This window comes from Papio anubis, chromosome 16 (assembly GCF_008728515.1).
Source record: "Papio anubis isolate 15944 chromosome 16, Panubis1.0, whole genome shotgun sequence".
In the NCBI taxonomy this organism is placed as follows: Eukaryota; Metazoa; Chordata; class Mammalia; order Primates; family Cercopithecidae; genus Papio; species Papio anubis.
The window spans coordinates 28,387,674-28,410,427 of NC_044991.1; the positions used below are offsets into that span (position 1 = coordinate 28,387,674).

The 22,754-nt window shown below is 52.6% G+C and overlaps 1 protein-coding gene and 1 non-coding gene across 4 annotated transcripts in view; both read left to right on the top strand.

Moving 5' to 3' along the window:
• The window catches only part of BCR (BCR activator of RhoGEF and GTPase), a 135,609-nt gene that overhangs the window by 59,070 nt on the left and 53,785 nt on the right, over positions 1-22,754 (top strand). For all 3 annotated transcript variants that reach the window (XM_031656460.1, XM_031656459.1, XM_031656461.1), the window contains 2 exons: positions 14,911-15,092; positions 22,395-22,499. In XM_031656460.1, the coding sequence (XP_031512320.1) occupies positions 14,911-15,092; positions 22,395-22,499 (287 nt within the window). The remainder of the gene's footprint in view (positions 1-14,910; positions 15,093-22,394; positions 22,500-22,754) is intronic.
• LOC116270937 lies at positions 11,710-11,818 on the top strand. The gene has a single exon (XR_004179232.1). It is a non-coding gene; the product is annotated as a U6 spliceosomal RNA (small nuclear RNA).

Below are 22,754 nucleotides of genomic sequence, written 5' to 3' on the forward strand. Positions count from 1 at the left end.
AGGCTATGGAATCGTTTGTGGACCCAGCAGGGTTCATAGGCACTTCTCAGTCTGTCTCCAGCATTGGACTCTTATGGTCCTGCCTAGCTTGTCACTTTAGTACCTCAGTTTCCTTATCTGCATGGAAGCCCACCTGTCAGCTTGGATGAGGGGAGGAAAGCAAAGCTCCTCAGGCCGTGTGTGTGAAGGAGAGTCTGAAGGTGCAGGGGCTGTGCTCAGGATGGAGCGTAGCTTCGGGAGGGGCTGATTGGCTGCTGGCAGTGTTGTGCAGGACATTCAGAATGTGACTGGGTTTTTATTCTGATTTGTGCAAGCACAGGATACTCAGGTGGCTCTGGTCTGTTCTCTAGCAGGAGAGTCTGGGGTCAATCTGTAATAATTTAGCTTCTGAGCAAGTGTCCGGCACAAGAGAGCCTGGATACATTGTGTGTCTGAAGGGGGCGAAGCACTGGGCTGCCTCCTACTCTGATCTTGTGGGCCTTGGTGTCTGCTCTTCCCCTCTGTCTGCCACTCTGAGTCTGGAATGTGGCAGTGATATGGGTGTTGTGGGCACTCCTGGCATGTGGACAGCTCCTCAGTGCTGGTGTCTGAGCTCCACAATGACCTCATTCATGTAATAGTATGCTGTGGCTGCGTAACAAAGAACCACAAACTGTGCAGTCAAATCATAAAAATTTATCATCTCACAGTTCTGACGACTGGAAATACGAGATTGAGATGTTGGCTGGGTTGGATCCTTATAGGTGGCAGTCCTCAAGTTCACATGACATTCTTCCCTATATGCCAGTCTGTCTCCAAATTCTACCCACTCACTCCAACTTTTTTTTTAAGAGACAGGGTCTCCCTCTGGCTCCAGTCCCAGGCTGGAGTGCAGTGGCGCAATCATAGCTCACTGCAGCCTCAGCCTCCTGGGCTCAAGTTATCCTCCCACCTCAGCCTCCCAAGTAGCTGAAAGCTACACTTGACCACCATACCCGGCTAATTTTTATATATATATTTTTTTATAGAGACAGGCTAGTCTGGAACTCCTGGCCTGAAGTGATCCTGCCTCCCAAAGTGCTGGGATTACAGGCATGAGCTACCACACCCAGCCACCCCTTTTTTAAAGGACACAGTCATATTGGATTAGGATCTAACCTAATGACCTCATTTTAACTTGGTAAAGACCCTATTTTCAAATAAGTTTAGGGGTTAGGACTTAAGCATATGAATTTAGGAGGGAACACGATTTATCCCCTAAAACTATACTTCTTTTCTTTTGTTTTAAATTTCAAAGCCTGGCTGATCATTTGCTTGTGTGTGTGTGTGTGTGTGTGTGTGTGTGTGTGTGTGAAAATATATATAACATAACATGTACTGTTTTAGCCATTTTTAAGTGTGCAGTTCATTGGTATTAGGTACATCCACATTGTCACATACCTGTCACTACTGTCCATCCCCAGAACTTTTTCATATTCTCCACACTGAAACTCCACTAAACGCTAAGTCCCTCCTCCCCTCCTCTCCAGCACCTGACCGCCCCCTTTCTACTTTCTGTCTCTATGAATTTGACTACTCTAGGAGCCTCATGTATGTGGAATCTTACAGTATTTGTTTGTTTGTGCCTGGCTGATTTCACTTAGCATAATGTCCTCAAGGCCTATCTTACTCAGCGTGTGTCAGAGTTTCCTTCCTTTCTGAGGCTGAATAATACTCCTTTTCATGTATATAGCACGTTCTGGTTTTCCACTCATGCACTGAGGGACGCTGGGATTGCTGCCACCTCTTGGCCATTGTGGATGGCACGGCTGGGAATGTGGTGAATGTGCACCTCCTCTCCTAACACGCCCCAGGCGTCCTTCAGAAGGGGGGCAGCCCAAGACCGAGATGGGGGAAGAAGGTGGTTTTTCTGCCCTCCCAGGCTTGCTGAGTGTCTGCCCGTGACTGGGTCCCGGCCCCAGGCTCAGGGTGGTGACCGCCAGCAGGGGGAAGCCCCTCTTCCTGCCATTTTCCCCCGCCTTAATCCTCTATGTTTCCTCTTTGGAGGGGCAGTGAGTGGGAAGGGAGGACCCGCAGGTGTGCAGCGGCCACGGCCCGCATCCTGGCTGAGCACCTTTGCTGGTGTGGAGGGACCCCCACCGATCACTTTCAGACCTCACTCCCCATGCTGCTCCTACACCAGGGCACTGTTCCCGCGCCATCCTCCTTTGAAGGGCACTGCCCACCTTCCCTGCCTTGCCCCCTCCCACCCTTTTCCCAGGGACTTTTATGGCCAGTTCCCTGCTGCCAGGTCTATACCTCAGGGACTCGAAGCTCAGTGTCCCCTGTGCTCTTCCTCTTTTTGCCTTTGTCCTCTTAGCCAGACCCAGGCTCACTGTGCATCAGTGCCCCCGCCTACGTTTTTCTACCAACACCATGCCTACCTGGAGGGACCATCACAGAAGCCCCCAGCCCTGCCCCGCCTCCAGTGCCACACTCAGATGTGCTGCCAGAATTTCACCAGTCCCCCTGCAGCCCCCAGGCTCCCCTCTTGTTTCAGACCCAGACACCTAAATTGAGCCCGAAAATCACCCCCTTCCTCTCTCTCCTCTCACTGCCAGCCTGTATCCCCTTTCCCAGCTGTACCCCCTTTCCCAGAGGCCACTTACAGCCCCCCTTAGCTCTTAGTGGCCTCCGGCTGGATCTAGAAACCAAACTGACACCAGGCAGATTAACAAGAGAGAAGCACACAAATGTCATTAGTTTTACAGGCACATGGGAATCTTCACCAGAGTCAAGTCCGGAGAAGTGGCCAAAGCAAGATGCTGTATCCTTTTTAGATAAAGAGCAATAAGTTTGAGAAGTGGCAGGACAAGGGGGATCTGGCTAGGGGAAGTAAATTCTCAAGGAGTCACTGGGAGATATATGAGGGGTGTAAACCTGGTGGAAGATAAGGGTTACTTTGTTAAGCATATTTGTTCAGGTCCACTGCAGCCCCCAGTTCCCAGTCTCAGGTGATAACGGCTGTTTTCTCCCCTGGTTCAGGAACCCAGAGGAATTTTTGTGGCTCGCTGCGTACAGCAAGAAACAGGTCAACTAGCCCTTTCTGAAGCTACAGTGTCTTGTCAGCTCGAAGTCAGTGTACCCATCCGGCGTATTTTGGAATGGTGCTTCCTTCACTCCTTCCCAGTCTTTCTGCATTTGTAAGTCCCAGGAGAGCTGGCAGCTAAGTCAGCGTGACTCCCTCCATGGGGCGTCTTTGCAGCTCCCTGCCCCTGCTGGTTGAAGGCTCCTTTGGTCGCATTCTTCTCTCTCTCACAGACTGTGCCCCTGCAAAGCCCTTCCAGGCCTCTCCCAGGGGCTGGGTTATCTCTGTCCTCAGACTCCATGGCACCCACTTCAGGCCATGTCTTAGTGTCCTGTGGCTTCCTTAACAGAATGCCACAAGTTTAGTGGCTTACAACAACAAACGTTTATTCTCTCCTAGTTCTGAAGACTGAAGTCCCACATCAAGGTGTCAGCAGGGCCAGGCTGTCTCTGGAGGCTCTGGGGGAGGATCCTTCCTTTCTGTTCCCAGCATCTGATGGCCCCCGACATTCCTCAGCCTGGTGGCAGCATTTCTCCAGTCCCTGTCTCCGCCTTCAGACAGCCTCCTATATGCCTGTGTTTCTATCTCTTTAAAGATACTCGTCATTGGATTTAGGGTCCATCGGTGTGATATTGTGATATAATAAGAAATCTGTATATGGTCTTCCTTCTGGTTTCTGGCACAAGCTCCTAAAATCATTGTAATTTCCTGAACGATGGGGTGATAGCATCTTTTGTTATTCATAGAAGCCCTTTTCTGTGGGACCTGAGGTTATGCTAATGAGGTGATGCTTGATGGGCCCCTAGATAGCTGTGGGATAGGGCTGGTTGCCAGAGGAACCAGCCACGTGATTAGAGGGTTGGAACTTTAGCTCCACCCCTGAACTCTGGGGATGGGGAGAGGGGTGGAGACTGAATTGATCACTGGTGTCTACAGCCATGCCAGCCTGATCTCGGCTTAACTGATCATCAGTGGCCAATGATTTAGTCTTGCTTACCTAGTGGAACCTCCATGAAAACACTACACAGTGGGGTTCAGAGAGCTTTCAGGTTGGTGAACACATGGAGGTGCTGGAAGGGCAGTGCCCCAAGAGGCTGTGGAAGCTCCCCCACAATACACATCCTGTTACCCAGCCCTCTTCTTCTGGGCTGTTCCTGAGTGGTATCCTTTATAATAAACTGGTAAATGTGAGTAAAGGGCTTTCCCGAATTCTGTGAGCTGCTCTAGCAATTTTTTTTTTTTTTTTTTTAAGATGGAGCCTTACTCTGTTGCCCAGGCTGGAGTGCAGTGGCGAGATCTCGGCTCACTGTAACATCCCGGGTTCAAACGATTCTCCTGCCTCAGCCTCCCGAGTACCTGGGGCTATAGGGGCCCGCCGCCATGCCCAACTAATTTTTGTATTTTTAGCTGAGATGGGGTTTCACCATATTTGCCAGGCTGGTCCCGAACTCTTGACCTTGTGATCCGCCTGTGTCAGCCTCCCAAAGTGCTGGGATTACAGGTGTGAGCCACCGTGCCTGACTCTAGCAAATTATTGAATCTGAGGAGGGGGTTGTGGGAACACCTCACCCCCACTCCCCGCTTTAGGGTCAGTAGGTCAGAAGTACAGGTGGCCCAGACTTTCCCCCAGTGCCTTAAGTGGGGACAGTCTTGTAGTACTGAGCCCTTAACCTGTGGAGTCTGACACTCATTCCATGTACTTACTGGCAGAGTGGAATTAAATTATAGGACACCCAGCTGGTGTACAGACACTGGGAGGATTGCCTGGTGAAAGGAGAAAACCCACGCGTGTGTTGTCAGGAGAGTTCTGGGGGAATAGAAACACATCATGGTAGTATTGGACAATCTAGGGTGATCTCATTCATTACATCTGCAAAGACTATTTTTCCAGATAAGGTAGCATTCGCAGATTCTCGGGTTAAGATATGAACATGTTCCTTCGGGGGCCGGCTACAGTGGGCTTCTCACCTTGATGTTCCTCAGGGAGAGGCCCTGCTGTCCTTCCTGGGTCTGTCTTCCTCCCTCCTGCATGTGCTCCAGTGCCACCTGCCTCTCTCCCGTGGCCTTGTCATGGTTGCTGTGATGCCCATGTCACGTGACTCCGTGGATTCCGCTGGCTCCCATGGGCAGGGGCTGGCTGTGCAGTGCTCACCTTTGCATACCCAGCACAGTGCCCTGCATGTGTTAGATCCTCAGTAAGTGCGGTTGTCTGGGGCTAAACCTTCAGTGTCTCCAGGAAGTCTTTCTGAGCCCCAGAGTCCTAAAAAGCCGAGGTGCTGCTGAGGAATGATAACGATATCATCCTGGAGCCAAGGGCTGCTGCCACTTCCCAGCTGGGGTTTCAGCTTCTGTCTGCCCTGCCCCTGCACCAGCCGGCCCCAGCCTGAAGCCTAAAGCATCAAATTATTATGGCCTCCTGGAATGACTGGGAACCTTAGGCACAGGTGGGTCCTTGGAGACTGGGGAGGGTCCTTTAACAGTGTTCTGGATGCTGATGGAGAGGAGAAGGGGTTCTTGTCTGCCCACACTGAGGCACACTCGGCTTGTGGAGGAAAATGGTTGTCTAGTGCCCCCCAAAAATCGCCAGCAAAGTTGACCTTCTGGTGATTGAGTCTCCAACCAGCTCAGCCTTCAAGCAGGCAGAGCTGTCAGGGCTGGTTGTATGGGTTGGACTTTCTCCTTCAAGAAAGCTCAGAGTTGTAAATAGTTGTAAATACCTGTTTCTCATTTGCTATGTCTAGGGTTGCCTGGGGAGCCAAGGCATCAGGGAGGAGGGCAGGCTCAGGCCCTTCCCGACTGACATTTTCCAGCCTGTGGGGGGGCCTTGGGTAGCCTGGTGGCTTTCTCTGTGGCACACGCTGATTCATGACCCTGACCTCTCTCTACCCGGGCAGCTGCGGCTTTCCGTTCTTGGGTGCTGGCCTGGTGATGTCATTGTTGGGGTACAGTATGAGAGCTGGGAGGCCACAGGATCCTGGGGTGCTCTCTTTGTACCCTTCCACCACAGAACCAAGGACCCTGGTGGCAGGACTTTAGCCAGGGTGCAGTGGCTAACTGAATGAGGCATGCCTCATTTATAAAGAATTTTGAGCCACTTGGTGTGGATGCAAGAAGGGGCAGCTGCCAGCCTGGCAGAGGAGGAGAAAGTAGAAAAACCACCAGAACCAACCACGCATCTCCGAAAGCACTCACTGCCTGTGGGTGGCCTGGGGTTATAGCCAGGCAGTACTGACGTCCGTCCATCCGGAAAGATACTCTCAGCCCTCGGGAAACAGCGGAATTCTGTTCCCGGTTCCCTGCTTAGGAGAGGAAAACAGGTCAGCTTTTAAAAAAAAGTGAGGTAAAATTCACGTAACATGAAATGAATCATTTTAAAGTGAACAATTCCGTGGCTTTTAGTGCATTCACAGTGTTGTGCAACCACCATCTTTGTTTAGTTCCAAAACGTTTTTGTCACCCCAGAAGGAAACCCCTGCCCATTAAGCAGTCACCGACCTAGTTTCTGTTTTTATGGGTTTACATATTCTGAGCATTTAATATCAATGGAATCATACAGCATGTGGCATTTTGTGACTGGCATATTTCCGTTAGCATTATGTTTTCAAGGTTCATCCGTGTTGTAGCATGTGACAGAATTTCCTTCCCTTTGAAGGCAGAGGCCAGGTGCAGTGGCTCACACATGCAGTCCCAGCACTTTGGGAGGCCTAGATGAGAGGACCACTTGAGGCAAGGAGTTCAAGACCAGCCTGGGCAACGTAGCAAGACCCCTGTCTCTACCAAAAAAAAAAAAAAATTATTTTAGCTGGATGTAATGGCACACACCTGTATTGCCAGTTACTTAGGGACTGAGGTAGGAGATCACGTGACCCAGGAGTTCGAGGCTGTGGTGAGCTGTGCTATTCCATTGGATCATTTCTTTATCCATCTGATGGATATTTGGGTTGTTTCTACCTCTTGTGAATAATGCTTCTGTGAACATTCTGGTACAAGTTTTTGTTTGAACATCAGTTTTCAATTGTTTTGATTATACACCTAGGAGGAGAATTGCTAGGTCGTAAGGTTATCAGTGGCGCATCTTAGAAATGCCTTCTCTTTGGAAGGTGTTTGGAAGTTGACCCAGTAGGCAGGTCACACAGGTGCAGTTGGGCACAGTCAAGCTCTGCCTGAGACTCAGTTTTTCCTGTCTGAAAAATAGCAATCTAAAAGTTCATGCCCACTCAGGTGCATGTTCCAAGAGATGATTTGTGGGTTTTCAGCACCATGTGTGACCTAGAGGAAGTGCCCCGTAAAGGGTGGCAGTTATCTTTTGCCCGCTACTTCAAAGATTTGGATCTTTTTTGCTGTTAGAGGAACTTACCTCCCTGAAGCATTGCAGGTATTACCTGACCTTACCTGAGTTTCTGCTACAAGAGCCAGCTTCAGAGCCCCCAAGATCCGTGGCCCTTCTCAAGGGTAGAGTCTGCTCTTGGTGGGTGCATGGCAGTAGGAGGAAGGTGCCAGGCTGTGGATGAACATGGGGTGCAGAGCCAGCTCTGACTGTGGACTCTGCACCCTTCAGTGAGAGCCGAACCTCTGTCCCAGCCATGGTTTTCCAAGCCTCTCTGGAGGACAGTGCCTGCCTGACAATCCCTCCAAAGGATATGAGCTGCTGTTTGTAGAAGTCACTGGCACCATGCTGCCGTGACCTGCCTAGGACCTGGGAGAAGATGGGAGGCCAAGAGGAGGGCAGGAGCTGGGAAGGAGGGCAGCTGCAGCCAAGACAGGGTAGGGGCTCGATGCCCGCCTCTGTGAAAACCTCTCCACCACAGCTGGCCGAGCCACCGGTTGTTTGATCTGCTTTTACCTTTGTAAATAAATACTGCCCAGTCTTTGACTGCCGGTGTAAACAAGGATGGAGACCACTCTGCTGATGATCTCTGAGCTCCGTGGAGTTCCTGCCTTCTCCACCCGATTCCTCCCAGTGCCCCTTTCTTCTCTTGACTCGAGTACAAGTTGATCGGAGGGCCTTTTACAGCTGCTCCCATTGTTCTGGGTAGGGAGGGCCTGGAGCATGACCTCTGATCCTCTGAGGGTTTGCTCCCATCTCACCCTGGAGTATGTTGGCAGAGTGTGGGACAGGGGCTGGGTTCCTGGAACCCCACACCTCTGGCAGCCACGCCACTGAAGGAGGATCTGGGGCCTCTCTAGGCATGCCTGGCCTGGGAGAGCCTCTCCTGCCTGGCTGCACCCAGGTATCACATGGCCGGTGGTCTGAACTCAGTTCTGCATGCATTTCCTGGGAGCCCACCGTTCCGCCTTCTGTCTCTATGAATCCGACTACTCTAGGTACCTCACATGAGTGGAATCCTAATATTTGTCCTTTTGTGTCTGGTGTATTCCACTAAGCAAAACGTCAAGGTTCATCCATGTGATTGCATGTGTCTAAATGTCCTTCCTTTTTAAGGCTGAATGATTTTCCATTGCGTGTATACATTACATTGTGCTTCTCTATTCTTCTGTCAGGGGACATTGGGTCCTTTCCCCCTCTTCCTTCCCATATTGTGATGAATATGGGTGTGCCAATATCTCTTCAAGTTCCTGCTTTCAGTTCTTTTGGAGGCAGGGCGCAGTGGCTCACGCTTGTAATCCCAGCACTTTGGGAGACTGAGGCTGGTGGATCACTTGAGATCAGGAGTTCCAGACCAGCCTGGGCAACATGATGAAACCCCGTCTGTACTTAAAATACAAAAATTAGCTGGGTGTAGTGGCGCACACTTGTAATCACAGCTACTTGGGAGGTGGAGGCAGGAGAATTACTTGAACCCAGGAGGTGGAGGTTGCAGTGAGCCAAGATCACGCCATTGTACTCCAGCAGCGTCCAGGCGACAGAGTGAGACTCCATCTCAAAAAAAAAACCAAAGAAAAATCAGTTATTTTGGGTATATAACTAGGAGTAGAATTGCTGGATCATATGGTAATTCTGTTTAATTTCTTGAAAGTTTTTTTGTTTTTTTTTTTTTAAACCAGTGTAGTCTAGGGGATGTGACCTCAGCACCTACTTGGGCCTGGGCTTACTGTGACCTAACCAGGCCTTATTCTTTTCGCTGTATTATTTTTATTTTTTGGCTGCCCTTTTTTCTTTTATGAGAGAATAGATTTGCAGAGTTCCGGGGTTGGGTTGCTAAGCAAACTGCCTGGAGAGGAGAGGGTTTCAGATTTCACTAGACCCTCCCTCTTCCACACCAACCCTGGGCTGTTTGCACTGGCCTTCCTCTCCCCAACCCCACTCCCTAGTCTGGTTCCTGGTTCAGGTGAGCAGCAGCCAGATTCCAAGCCCCCATCTTCTTCTACCTTCTAGTGTTTGGGTTCTGCTTTGGATAGAGCTTTGTGGGAAGGATGTGGCTGATGAGACCACCAACCTCAGTCCTGCCAAGGGTGAGTAGGCCCAGAGAGCTTTTTCCACTGGGTATTCATGGTACGGGGGCATGCAACCAGGCCTCTCAATTGGTTCTGGCTCTTGGGAGATGGTGGCTTTCAAAATGCCAAATAATGTACTTTATCCTCAAGAGGCAAGGGGCTTTGCTGGGCTTGGTGGCTCAAGCCTATAATCCCAGCGCTTTGGGAGGCCGAGGCAGGAGGGTTCCTTGAGGCCAGAGTTTAAGATCAGCCTGGTCAACATAGCAAAACTTTGTCTCAAAAAATGTTTTTACAAATTAGCTGTGCATAGTGGCGTGCGCCTATAGTCCCAGCTACTTGGAAGGATCCCTTGAGTCCGGGAGTTTGACGCTGCAGTGAGCTGTGATCACTCCATTGCACTTCAGCCTGGGTGACAGCAAGACCCTGTCTCTGAAAATAAAATAACAGGTGGGGGGTGGTGCTTTGTGTACTTTGGGGAACTCAGGTGTGAAATACTGCTTTGTGAAAAAGCAGGTTCCTGTGTGCTGGTTAGACTGGGGGAATGAGGAAATTGAGGGGCAGTCCTCCCCACCCCATCATTTGCCTTGGAGCAGACTGGAAGAGTCAGCAGAATGAGGGGCAACAAGTCTGGATTGGAGTGATCTGGGTGAGCTGAGGCAGGGGCCGAAGCCCTCATATGGAATGTGGTAGGGATGAGCAGGCCATCTGGAATCCAGACTTAAAAGCATCAGTCACCCAGACATTGATTTGAGATCTCTGCAGAGGGGGAAACGGCTGGGGTTTTAGCTGTCTGGAGCATCCTAATTCCCCAGCAGAGTCTGGCCATGAGACCTGGTCTGTCTCACCTGGCGGGGTGACGTGTCCACTTCAAAGTCTCACTGGACACGGGCGGGCAGACCCTCACCGGGCACTTGATTCTTGCACCAGGTTTTAGCGTGGACGTTGCTAAGTCAGCACGTGGCTTTGCACCTGTGGAGTCTTCCAGTTACTCTGGAGCAAGCCCTGAGACCGCGAGTCTGACCCTGAAGTTCTTGCTGGGTTGACTCCCTACTGGGTGTTGACTTGGCCTTGCCTGGGAGTCAGTGTAGTCATGGGCGTGGAAAGCGCTCAGATGAAAGGTGCTCCACCAGGTGATGAAGATGTCTTAAGATCATCTTTAGGCCGGGCGCGGTGGCTCAAGCCTGTAATCCCAGCACTTTGGGAGGCCGAGATGGGCGGATCACGAGGTCAGGAGATCGAGACCATCCTGGCTAACGCGGTGAAACCCCGTCTCTACTAAAAAATACAAAAAAACTAGCTGGGTGAGGTGGCGGGCGCCTGTAGTCCCAGCTACTTGGGAGGCTGAGGCAGGAGCCCGGCGCACTCCAGCCTGGGTGACAGAGCAAGACTCCGTCTCAAAAAAAAAAAAAAAAAAAAAAGATCATCTTTAGATAAACAGTAAAACCATTGGTTAAAAGCTGGTCTAACCCACCTTATTTTGTTGTTGTTTGTTTCGTTTTATTTTATTTATTTATTTATTTATTTTTGAGATGAGTCTCGCTCTGTTGCCCAGGCTGGAGTAGAGTGGCGCGATCTGGGCTCACTGCAAGCTCCGCCTCCCGGGTTCAGCCATTCTCCTGCCTCAGCCTCCGGAGTAACTGAGGCTACAGGCGCCCACCACCACGCCTGGCTAATTTTTGTATTTTTAGTAGAGGCAGGGTTTCACCTTGTTAGCCAGGATGGTCTTGATCTTCTGACCTCGTGATCCACCCTTCTCAGCCTCCCAAAGTGCTGGGATTACAGGCGTGAGCCACCACGCCCAGCTGTTTGTTTCATTTTAGATGTTTCGCAGCCTGAAGCTGTGGTTTTAGTCTCTTTCTCTAATGATAAGTGGAAAAGAGGGATGAGGAAGGGGCTCTGCTGGCCCAACCAAAATCAAAAGAAAGAACCCATGAGTGTACTGTCTCCCTTGGGCACTTGGACACTCCTGCTAGAACATTTAGTAGACGCTGACAATTCCGAGCTAATGTAAAAGCCAAGTCTGGAGGGTCATGGGGTGGGAGACTAGGGTGAGGAAGTCGTTGAAGGAGGCCGGGGGGATGGCAGGGCCTTCATCTAATAGTGACGGTAGCATTTTAGAGCTAGAGGATCTTTATCGATTGTCTAGTTCACATGCATGATTTTAAAAAAAGGAAGCTGAGGCAGGAGGATTGCTTGAGCCCCGGAGTTGGAGACTAGCCCAGGCACCATAGCGAGTCAGCGTCTCTGTTAAATTAATAAATGAAGTCGTGCTCGCTTCGGCAGCACATATACTAAAAAATTGGAACCGTACAGAGAAGATTAGCATGGCCCCTGCGCAAGGATGACACACACATTCGTGAAGCGTTCCACATTTTGCATAGTCTGCGAAGATCATTTCAGTATCTGCTAACTAGCACTAAGGAAATAGTGTGAATCTAAGCAAAAATGGGTGGCACCCAATGACGAAATTGTGGTTTTCATTACAAAAAATAAAAAAAAAATTAATAAATGAAGTCAAGAAAGGTGAGGCATGGATGGCTTCAGTGATGTGGATAACTCACAGAGAGGTAGCAACGGGGAGGGCCCGAGCCTTGCTTCCGAGGGATTACGCCACGGCTTGCTTGCCCCACCCAAAGGCCAAAGGAACTGAGCATTGATAACCAACATAGTGATGTTGGTACCTGGAGCCCCCTCAATGTCCCATGGATCAAGGAGACCAGATTCCTCCATACAGCTTGTTGAGGGACTTGGTGGGTGCCCCCTGCTCTTGATGTCTTAATACATTGACTGCTGTGCTCAACCCAGACCCAGCCTCTTCCTAGAATTCTTCTTTGGATATGCACAGAAACAGAACCCGGCCTGGCCTTTGCAGCCATTAGCTGTGTGCAGTCACCTGGGACAGTGCTGTAGGTCAGCAGCTGGCAAAGTGCTAGACGCTGGGTTGGGGTTGCTCAGCAGGTCTCAGCCCTGGCTGCCAGCCGGATTCCCCAGGAAGCCCCTATAGCTTCAGATTCGGCAGGTCTGTGTGGATCCCAGTGAAATTGTTTTCAAAGCCTCCCAGGTGTTGTCGATGTGCAGCCAGGGCTGGGGACACCTGTTAGAGAGCGCTGAGTCCTGTAGGACAGGAAGTGGAGAACCTGGGAGAGGGAGAGGCAGAGGTGCGCAAGGAAGCCGTGACTTCGGCCACCTGCACTCACAGCTAGTGGCAGATCATTCCAGGCACACGGCCCCCCCCTGGCCATCCACGTGGAAAGGAACGACAACTCTGCCCACTTCAGGATTGCTGGGTCAGCTGCTCTGAATGCCTGAGGGCAGCCCTGTGCCCACCCAGCCTGGGTGTGTGTGGTGGCAGTTGTAAACTCGTGAATGAACACCGAGGTCACCTCTGCTGGTAACCTTTGGGCAGGGCTGCTTACAGGTGACTCATGGTGAGAGTGACGCCACCCCATCAGGGTGAGCTCTCAGAAGTCCCATGGGCCTCAGAGGCCCCCTTTGGAAGGAGTGGAGAAGGGATCCTCATATGAGCCATGGATCGGGCTAGAAGATCCTTGTGGGTTGACAATGGTCGTGGTGAGTCCACTGGCTTAGAAAACTCAGGCTGAGGACAGGCCATCGAGGAGCTCCAGATGGCTAAGGCCTTGGAAACACGTGTTGGGCTTTGTCATTCAGCCTGAGAGGAAGGGAGTGATTATCTCCAGGTGCCTCTAGGAGGAATGAATTACTCCGTATAACCAGATAGTCCCAACAGGCAGGGGGACTCTTGTAGAATAAGCCACTCTGTCCTCCTGCGGGTACTCACATTGGGGTAAGGTGGTCTGGGATTTTGACAGACCTGCTGGGAGGTGGGCTATGAGTCATCCAGAAGCTGAGCTGGACCAAGGGATGGGGGAACCTGTAGCCCTAATTCCCTGGGCTGGGATGGGAAGAACATGGTAGGACTCACGGCTCATGGTGGCCAGGACTTGCACCCCAGCCAGCATGCTGGCCTGTGCTCCTCACCCCATCAGACCCCATGGGCAGGGTGCGCAAGGACTATTCCAGAGAACAAGACGGTAACATTTTGAGTTCCTCCTTTTCTTTTCATTTTCTTTCCTTTCCTTTTCTTTTCTTTTTCTTTTTTTTTCTTTCTTTTTTTTTTTTTTTGACAGAGTCTTGCTCTGTCACCTAGGCTAGAGTGCAGTGGCACAATCTTGGCTCACTGCAACCTTCACCTCCCGGGTTCAAGCAATTCTCCTGCCTCAGCTTCCCAAGTAGCTGGGCTTACAGGCACCTGCCACCATGCCCAGCTAATTTTTTGTATTTTTAGTAGAGATGGGGTTTCACCATGTTGGCCAGGCTGTTCTTGAACTCCTGACCTCAAGTGATCTGCCCACCTCGGCCTCCCAAAGTGCTGGGCTTACAGGCATGAGCCACTGCATCTGGCCAGGGGTCCCCCTTTCTATAGCAACCCAACCCCCCTGTATGGGGGAGAACCAACTGTTTTCTCTGTACACAAGCTTATGTGACCAAATGTGGGGGCTTTTTCCCACACCAGGCAGTTCTCTGCGGACACCAGCTGGGTGTCCTACAATTTCAACTCAGTTCTGACATGGAGTTAGCGTCAGATCCCACAGTTAAGGGCTCAGCTCCAGAAGACTGCCCCTAACTTCAGGTGTCAGTAGCAAGTCCAGGTTGTCTACTGGCCATAAATTGGAGGCTCCTACAGCCCCTTCCTTGAGTTTGATCACTTGCTGGAAAGGCTCACAGAACTCAGGAGAATAACTTGCTAGGTGACTGGTTTTTAATACAAAGACACAACTCAGGAATAGCCAGATGGAAGAGGTGCATAGAGGAAGGTCTGTGGGAAGGGGTGCAGAGCTCCCATGCCCTCTCTGGGCACTGCCACATTTTCATCAACCTGGAAGCTCTCCTAACGCTGGCCTTTTGGACAGCCTTCATTGTGTAGGCATGATTGATTACATCACTGACCATTAGTGATCAACTCACCCTTCAGCTGTGGTTCTGCCCCAGAGAGTTGGGGGTGCCAACTGTCTAATCATGTGGTTGATTCTCCTGGCAACCAGCCCGCTTCCTGAGGCTATCCAGGAGCCCCAGCCACCTGTCATTTATTAGCACACATAAAGACATGTATTACTTTGGAGATTCCAAGGGTTTTAGGAACTGCATGCCAGGAAAGTAGGGGGTGGGGTATGCAAAGATCAAATATACATTTCTTAAGTCACAATCCCCTGCCGGGGGCAGATGTGTCTCAGAAAGCCCCTTGCATTGTGTGGGCAGTGAGCCCGTGTTCATCACCCCTCACCCTGTGGTCGTTAACCAGTCAATTGTGAAGGGGACATCAGCATACCCGAGGTACTTGTGAGATGCCTGTTGGGGACAGAGGTGGTGTCAGCTGGGTGCTTGCTGGGACAGGTTGGATATGGATGCTCCCTTCTCTGTCTGTAACACAGGATGCTTTGCACACACAGATGGCTCGTTCGGAACACCACCTGGGTACGGCTGCGCTGCAGACCGGGCAGAGGAGCAGCGCCGGCACCAAGATGGGCTGCCCTACATTGATGACTCGCCCTCCTCATCGCCCCACCTCAGCAGCAAGGGCAGGGGCAGCCGGGATGCGCTGGTCTCGGGAGCCCTGGAGTCCACTAAAGCGGTGAGTCCCCATGGTGTACGTGTGGCAGGAGGGCCAGGTGAGGCTCCCTGAAGCGCGGCCCCATGCTCAGGGGTACATAGCAGGTAGGTGGTGGAGCAGCCAATGGTTTGGAAGCCGAGTGGGTTACCAAAAACTCCTTCCTCATCTCTACATGTGGTACACAGACAGCCTGCCAGACGTGTTGGTCAGGGAGATCGGGGGATGCTTTGAACTGAGCATGGAGGAGGCACGCAGCACGTGGTCTTGAGGTTGAGAATGTCAGCACCAGAGGCAACCACCAAAACCAGCAAGACCTGCATGGTGGCATTGGCAACGCTGCTGAGCCGGGTGGCGTCTGGGCTTGGGTCTCTGCTTCATAAAGTTTTCTTGCTCCCTTTTACCAAAGCGTGTGCTGGCTCTATCCATGTGATCAGAGCCTTTCCTGTGAGTTTTCACTTGACCCTCATTAGTAATTCTTGGCCTTGCTGTCACTTCCACTTTACAAATGTGGAACTGAAATCCAGTGGTGGCTTGCTCAAGGTATCATGGCTAGTGAGCAGCGGCACATTCAGTACGTGCTCTGCCATGCCCTCCGAGAAAGCAGTGAACCCGCGCCCCCACTCACGTGAGGACATAGCCTGGAGTGGTCACAGGCTGGGTGATGCTGGGCCGCCTGGCCCTGCATGAAGTTCTGACTCCTCTCGCTGGTCCCACAGCTCAGGGGGCTGCTTCAGCAGTGCTCTGGGGCCCAGATGCTCACCCTTTGCCATTGGTGCATATCCCCCAACTCGACCTCTTGGGTTCCTTCCTTCTTGGGCTGAGACAATCACTGCCCCAGGGCAGTTGCTCCTTTCTCTCTTTTTGGTCCCCGATGACAGATTTCTTCCCCACTCTGCTTAGCTTATTTCTAGATGATTTCCACCCTGACAACACCGTAGCCTGGCACGGTGGCTCACACCTATAATCCCAGCGACTCAGGAGGCTCAGGTGGGGGAACTGCTTGAGTCCAGGAGCTCGAGACTACAGTGAGCTGTGATTCTCACCACTGCACTCAGCCTGGGCAACACAGCAAGACCCCGTCTTAAAAAATAATAATAATAGGCCGGGCGCAGTGGCTCTAGCCTGTAATTCTAGCACTTTGGGAGGCCGAGGCGGGCGGATCACGAGGTCAGGAGATCGAGACCATCCTGGCTAACGTGGTGAAACCCCGTCTCTACTAAAAATAGAAAAAACTAGCCAGGCATGGTGGCGGGTGCCTGTAGTCCCAGCTACTCGGGAAGCTGAGGCAGAAGAATGGCGTGAACCTGGGAGGCGGAGCTTGTGGTGAGCTGAGATCGTTCCACTGCACTCCAGCCTGGGCGACAGAGCGAGACTCCGTCTCAAAAAAAAAAAAAAAAAATAATAATAATAAAAAGAACAAGAGAGGGATGGACTTTCCCCGGGTTCTATAAGGAAGCTCCAGAAGTGCATCTTCTCACTGAGCTGCTTTTCTCTGGGGCTGACGCGTTAGCTTCAGGCCTGGGACTGCTGCTTATGTATATGCTTTTGTGATTTCTGAAGGCCTTGGTGCTGGGCAGGCTTCTCGTCCTGAACTGAGAGGATGGGAGAGGAAGCCACTGGGTAACATGTACCTGCTCCATGCAGCACACACAGGCTGCTGCCTTAGGTAGCTTCCTATCGCACGTCGAGCGTCAGCTTTGTACAGACTAGGAGGTTCAGAGAGGTGAAGTACCTTGCTTGGGCCACGCAGCTCCAGAGTTTGAAACCTTCCTGATTCTTCTGTGGACACACTTTCTCTCCCTCATCTGTCTTGTCTTTCTTGGTGCATCCCCTCTCTTGCTGCTTTGTGAGCGTGGTTTTGGTACTAAGTGCTGAACTTAAGAAAGGCTATTTCTTTCCATCATCCTTGAGGGCTATCTTCACCCAGCCAGTCCTTGATGCACTTCCTGGCCCCGAAAGGAAGCTGATCTGCCCACTCAGTGCCCCTGGTCCCTGTCCGGGGGAGGGGGCCTCCCTCCCACACCTGGCTCTGACTTGGAGTACAGCCTTCACCTTTTAGTGCAGGGCTCCTCCTCTGTGAAGCCACTCCAGATCCTGGTCCCCCGATCCCTGCTCCCTGCTTCTGCCCTCACAGGAGCTGTAGACATTTCTCATGGTGCACATCCTGCAGAAGGTTGCACATCTCTGCCTGTCAGGTCCAGGGTTTCCAGTCCCAAGCACGCCCCCTGGCCCAGAGCTGGTCTGAAGAGGAGGGGATTTGATTGGAGAGCTGTGTGTAGCTCCTTTCTAGAAACCTTCTGGTGCTCCTTCCCAGTGGCTGGGGCCCCAGGACAGGTGCCCTTCACTGCTCTGGAGACAAGCATAGCCTTGATTTCCTGGTTTCCCTGCCAGCCAAGCAACAAGCCATGCAAATGTCATCTTTCATTTCTGATCTTTGGTTTGAAGACATGGCTGTCGCTTCCTAGGACACCTCACTTCCCCCAGGGAGCATGGTGATCTTGAGGCCAGAGGCATGCTGATCCTGACCAGCTAGTGGGACGTGGGCATCAGCCTGTTCATCCCCCTCCGCCTGCACGCCACCCACCCCTCGTTTGGTCCCAGATGCTGATCTTGAGTCTTTTGGGCCATGGGGCCGCCAGGAAGCCCTCAGGGAACTCTTTGGCAATTTGGGGTCTCAGTGGATTCCTGTGGCACGGGTCTTCTCTGTGAATGCCCGTTCGTAGTGTAGGCAGAGGTTGGACAGAGGCCAGGCGCCCCCTTGCCAGGGGTGCTGTGGGAAGGATTCACACAGGCTGGCCTGTTGCAACAACCTGCAGCCCCAGGACCCTGCACAGAGGCCAGCCCCTTGCCCTCTGTATGCCATGAGGGCCAGGTTCTCGGGGTGTTCGCTGGCTGGGCCGCAGGACAATGTCCAGTCTGTTGCTAATGAAAATCTGCCCTTGCCCAGAGCAGAAGAGGGTCCTTTTTCCAGCAGTGGTGCTCACTGCACACTCCCAGCCCGGAGCAGCCTGCCCCTTGCAGCCAGGGTTTTGCACCCTGATCACCACTGGACTCCCCCAGATTAGGCAGACTAGGAGGAGGGACTAGAAGGGGCCTCCTTGCGCTCTGCCCTGTCCTGAAGCTCAGTTCCAGCTCCCGCCCTCAGCTCACCTGTGGGCCTGGCAGCAGTCAGCTGACAACAGTTTTATTCACCTCGTTCTCTGTCAGCTTTTCCTGCTTGGTTGTCACAAGCCCATTTTGTTTTGTGGGTTCTTTGTTGGCTTTTATTTAGCCTCAGGTTTTGTGTTTGTACCCGCCTGGGTAGGATCATGGTAGGAGGTACTTCCTTCCATGTCACTGACTTCTTTTTCCAATTTCCCTTTACCTCCGGCTTCCTACCCGCCCCAGCCTCCCTGCCTGCCTCCATGACCCTCCCTGCATTCACGTTCTTTCCCTTAACTGGCACGAGCAGAGTTCTGAGTTATAAATAACCCCAGGCTGGGCCCTGCCCTTTGCTCTCTCATTTTCTCTCCGTGGACTTGGCTGGTTTCTGAGCCATCCCTGTCTGATGCCACCAGGACTCTAGAAGATTCTTAGGAGAAGTGCCCTCATCCTGAGTCTTGTCTCCACCCCACCCAGTCCATGCCCTGGGCCAGATGTTCCCTGAGCGGCCCTTCCCTTCAGAATAGGGAGGGAGAGCTAGACTCTGCCTTCCTGCCTGCGCTGTTTTTCCTCCTGGCTTTCCAAACCATGTGGACAGAACGAGACACAGTGCTCCCACCCACGCGGACACAAGCATCTCACACTGGGTGGGGCCTTCACACTGGGTGGGGCCTTCATGGGCTCTGCAGCCGTAGCCACCTCCCTGGGCCCTGCAAGCCCTTTCGTACTCATAGTAGCAAGGTTGTCCTCAGAACATGAGCAGGGCTGGCAGGCTGGGTGGGTGGGTGGCCCTGCCCAAGGGGCCCACCATTCCCTTAACCTCTTCTCTCATGGAGCAGGGAGCGGCATCTGCACATGGTAGGAGGCACCTGCAGGGGCAGCTGGGGGCTGCTTTCCCCAAGACTCCACTATTCATGATGGGCAGAGAGGGAGTGTCATAGGCCACCCCACCCTATGTGTGTGTGCAACATGGGCAGCAGACTTGCTGAACTTGGGAAGCATTTCAGGGCACTGAGGCAGGCTCAATTGACAGTCCTGGGTTCCTTGGACCCAATTGTCTCCAAGTGAGAGTATGGAGACCCTGAAGGAGCCCTCAGAGATTCATAAAAACACAGCCAATACTAGGATACAGCCAGGTCTTTGAGATCCACTCACTGATTTATTAAACGAATCTTAATTGAGCACCTGGGTGTTCCAGGCACTGTGCTAGGCAAGGAGGTTCCCAGCTCAGCACAGCCATGGCCTGGATCCTACCTGCAGAGCCACTGCCTACCCTGCCGGGGGGACAGGTATGCATGGGACCTGCGTGTCCTTTTCCTTGGAGCTGCTGTCCACCCAGATCTTGATGGCTGTCCCCCCCACACACACATATGTACGTGTGTATAAATGCATGTATATACACACGTATACACAGGCACCCGGGCATGCTGACAGCTCATGCATACATTCACACAAGTGTGCACACACTTAGGAGATTCCCAGGGCAAAATGGTGACCCAGGAAGGCTTTTTAGATGGTCCCAGTGGGCAAGTGAAGATGTGCGGTCCAAGCCCCAGGGACTCAAGTGGGGCACAGGGTGGGGCTCCCCCCCCCACAGGCAGTGGAGGCTCAGGACCGGAGTGCATTTGCCTGAGACCATGGGGCAGGCCAGGCCCTGGGTGCTTTGTGTTGAACCTGCTGTCCATACCATGACATGCCTCCCTTCTAGTGGGCCAGGGAAATAGGACAGCAGGGTTGGAGTAGGCAGGGGCTGTGCTGGGACCCTGATTCCAAATTCTACAGATAGCATCAGGCCTGAGGTAACCTCAGTCAGATCCTTCCTGAAACCCATCAGTTCTCACTGGAGGTGATTCTGCTCCCAGGGCATGTGTGGCAGCGCGGGGAGACATTTGTGCCTGCCACACATCGGGGGAGAGGGTGTTACTCACATACGGTAGGTAGAGGCAAGGATGCTTCACAGAATCCTACAAGGCGCAGGATGCCACACAGCCCCTGACAGACTCCTCTAGGCCTAGATGTCAGCGGGGCCAACGAGGAGCCTGCCCGCAGCCAGTGATTTTCCCTGAAAGTGGGAAAGTGAGTGATCAGGGACCACCACCCCAGTTCCATACCTGTGAGCCCAGCAATCAGTGGAGAAGTGGGTGGGGCTGTCACAGACACCAGACCTGACCCCCCTCCCCCGCCCCGCGCACAGCACACACAAACACACACGCATGCACTCACACACTTTCTTCTGACTGCAGGCAGGGCCAGTGGGCACAGGCGGGACAGAGGGAGCATGGCTTCAGCCCGGTGGAGCACTGAGATCTGCCATGGGCACAGCCAGCCTCCAACATTGCCAGTGGCCAGGGAGCAGACGGGAGTGACCAGGAAGTCAGGCGGCGGTTTCTGTGGCCTTTGGTGTCATGCCTTTGCGGGAACTGTTGTAACAAAGCACCACAGACTAGCGGGCTTAAAGAACAGGAGTTTACTTTCTCATAGCCCTGGAGGCCTGAAGTCCAAGATCAAGGGGTGGGCAGGGTTGATTTCTTCTCTGGCCCCTCTCGTGGACTTGTCTTCTCTGTGTGTCTTCACATGATGTTCCCTCCATTTGAGTCTGTGTCCTAATCTCTTTTACCAGCACTCCGGTCCTGGTGGGGTGCCGTGGCTCATGCCTGTAATCCCAACACTCTGGGAGGCTGAGGTGGAAGGACTGCTTGAGCTCAGGAGTTTGAGACCAGCCTGGGCAACATGGCAAGACCTTGTTTACACACACACACACAAAAATTTTTTTTTTTGAGATGGGGTTTCGCTCTTATTGCCCAGGCTGGAGTGCCATGGCATGGTCTCGGCTCACTGCAACCTTCCCCTCCCATGTTCAGGCAATGCTTCTGCCTCTGCCTCCCAAGTAGCGGGGATTACAGGTGCCTGCCACCACACACGGCTAATTTTTGTATTTTTAGTAGAGACAGGGTTTCACCATGTTGGCCAGGCTGGTGATCTCGAACTCCTGACCTCAGGTGATCCGCCTGCCTGGGCCTTCCAAACTGCTGGGATTATAGGTGTGAGACATTGCGCCTGGACCCCACAAAAATGTTTAAGTTAGCAGAGCAAGGTGATGGGTGCGTGAGGTCCCAGCTACTTGGGAGGCTCAGGTGGGAGGTTTGCTTGAGCCTGGGCTCTCAAGGCTGCAGTAAGCTGTGACTGTGCCACAGCACTCCAGCCTGAGTGACAGGGCGAGACGTCATCTCAAAAAGAAAAGAATGGGACACATGGAATCTTTTGGCTTCAGTTTAGCTTAATCAACTCTTTAAAGGCCCTGCCTTCAGATCCAGTAACGCTCTAAGGTACTGGGGGTTAGGGCTTCAACATGAATCTGAGTGGGGAGGGGAGACATTATCATAACTAGGATTAGCAGGTGGCCTCCCATGGTCTCTGTCCCCTACTTCAACATCCAACAATGTGTCAGCTTCATCATTTGGAGACAAAAACAGTAGAGCTTCCCTGAACTTTCAGCAGGGATGCTAATGGGAGGGGGGACTTTGTCAAAGCCCTCGTGTAAGAGGGTCCCTGCCAGTGATGTCGGGGTCTGAAAAGCAGGGTCAGGGGACACAGGCCTTGAGCCCCAGGGACAGGGTTCTTCTGGAGCAGGTGGTAGCAGTCCCTGTGGCTGGGAGGGAGGGCATCTGGAGAAGGCGGTGCTGCCTGGAGGGCGTCAGTCGAAGGGTCACGTGGCAGCAGCAGTCAGAGAATCCAGGTGAGGAGGGCCCCAGGTGAGCAGTGGGGAGTGGAGCTTGGCTGCAGCAGGAGCCAGGTGGCCATGCTGTGGGTTCCGACGCCCCCTCGGCTCAGAGCCGCCTCCTCCTTCCTCGACTGTGTGAGGCAGCTGCTCTTGGGTTGCAGGCAGAAGGTGTGGAGCGAGGCCTGGCCCGGCCTGCTCCACACCAAACTCTGTTTCGCGGTCTGGCAAGACTAAGGGTGGCCCTGGGCGTTGCCAGATGAACCCCTGGGATTCTCAGCGACCACGAGCATGTGGCTTAGTATGTGCGGAGGGTCCCCTGCCTCTCTAATTCCATGTGGAGCCTTCATGGGGGCAGGGGTTTGTCCAGAGGTCAACAAGCTGGCCCTCCTCTCTCAGAGGGCCCTGATGCAAGCATCCCCCTACCGCCCTTCCAGGCTGACTTCTGTCTGTTTCTCCTGCAGAGTGAGCTGGACTTGGAAAAGGGCCTGGAGATGAGAAAATGGGTCCTGTCTGGAATCCTGGCTAGTGAGGAGACTTACCTGAGCCACCTGGAGGCACTGCTGCTGGTGAGGAGGGTTTAGGGAGCTGAGCAGGGCGGGAAGGGGGAGGATGACAGGGTTGGGGACCCTCTTTGCCCTTAAGTCCTAGGTCAGCTGTCAGAGCCTGGGTGCAGCTCGCCATCCCTGGAGTGGATACCAGTGGAAGACTGAGTTGCCAAACCAAGCTGGTTTTAAAATTGTATTTGTTATGTAATTTAAAAATAAAAGTGCATATGTCAGGTAACCATGACTGTCCACTGTCATACAATGCACCTGACAGAT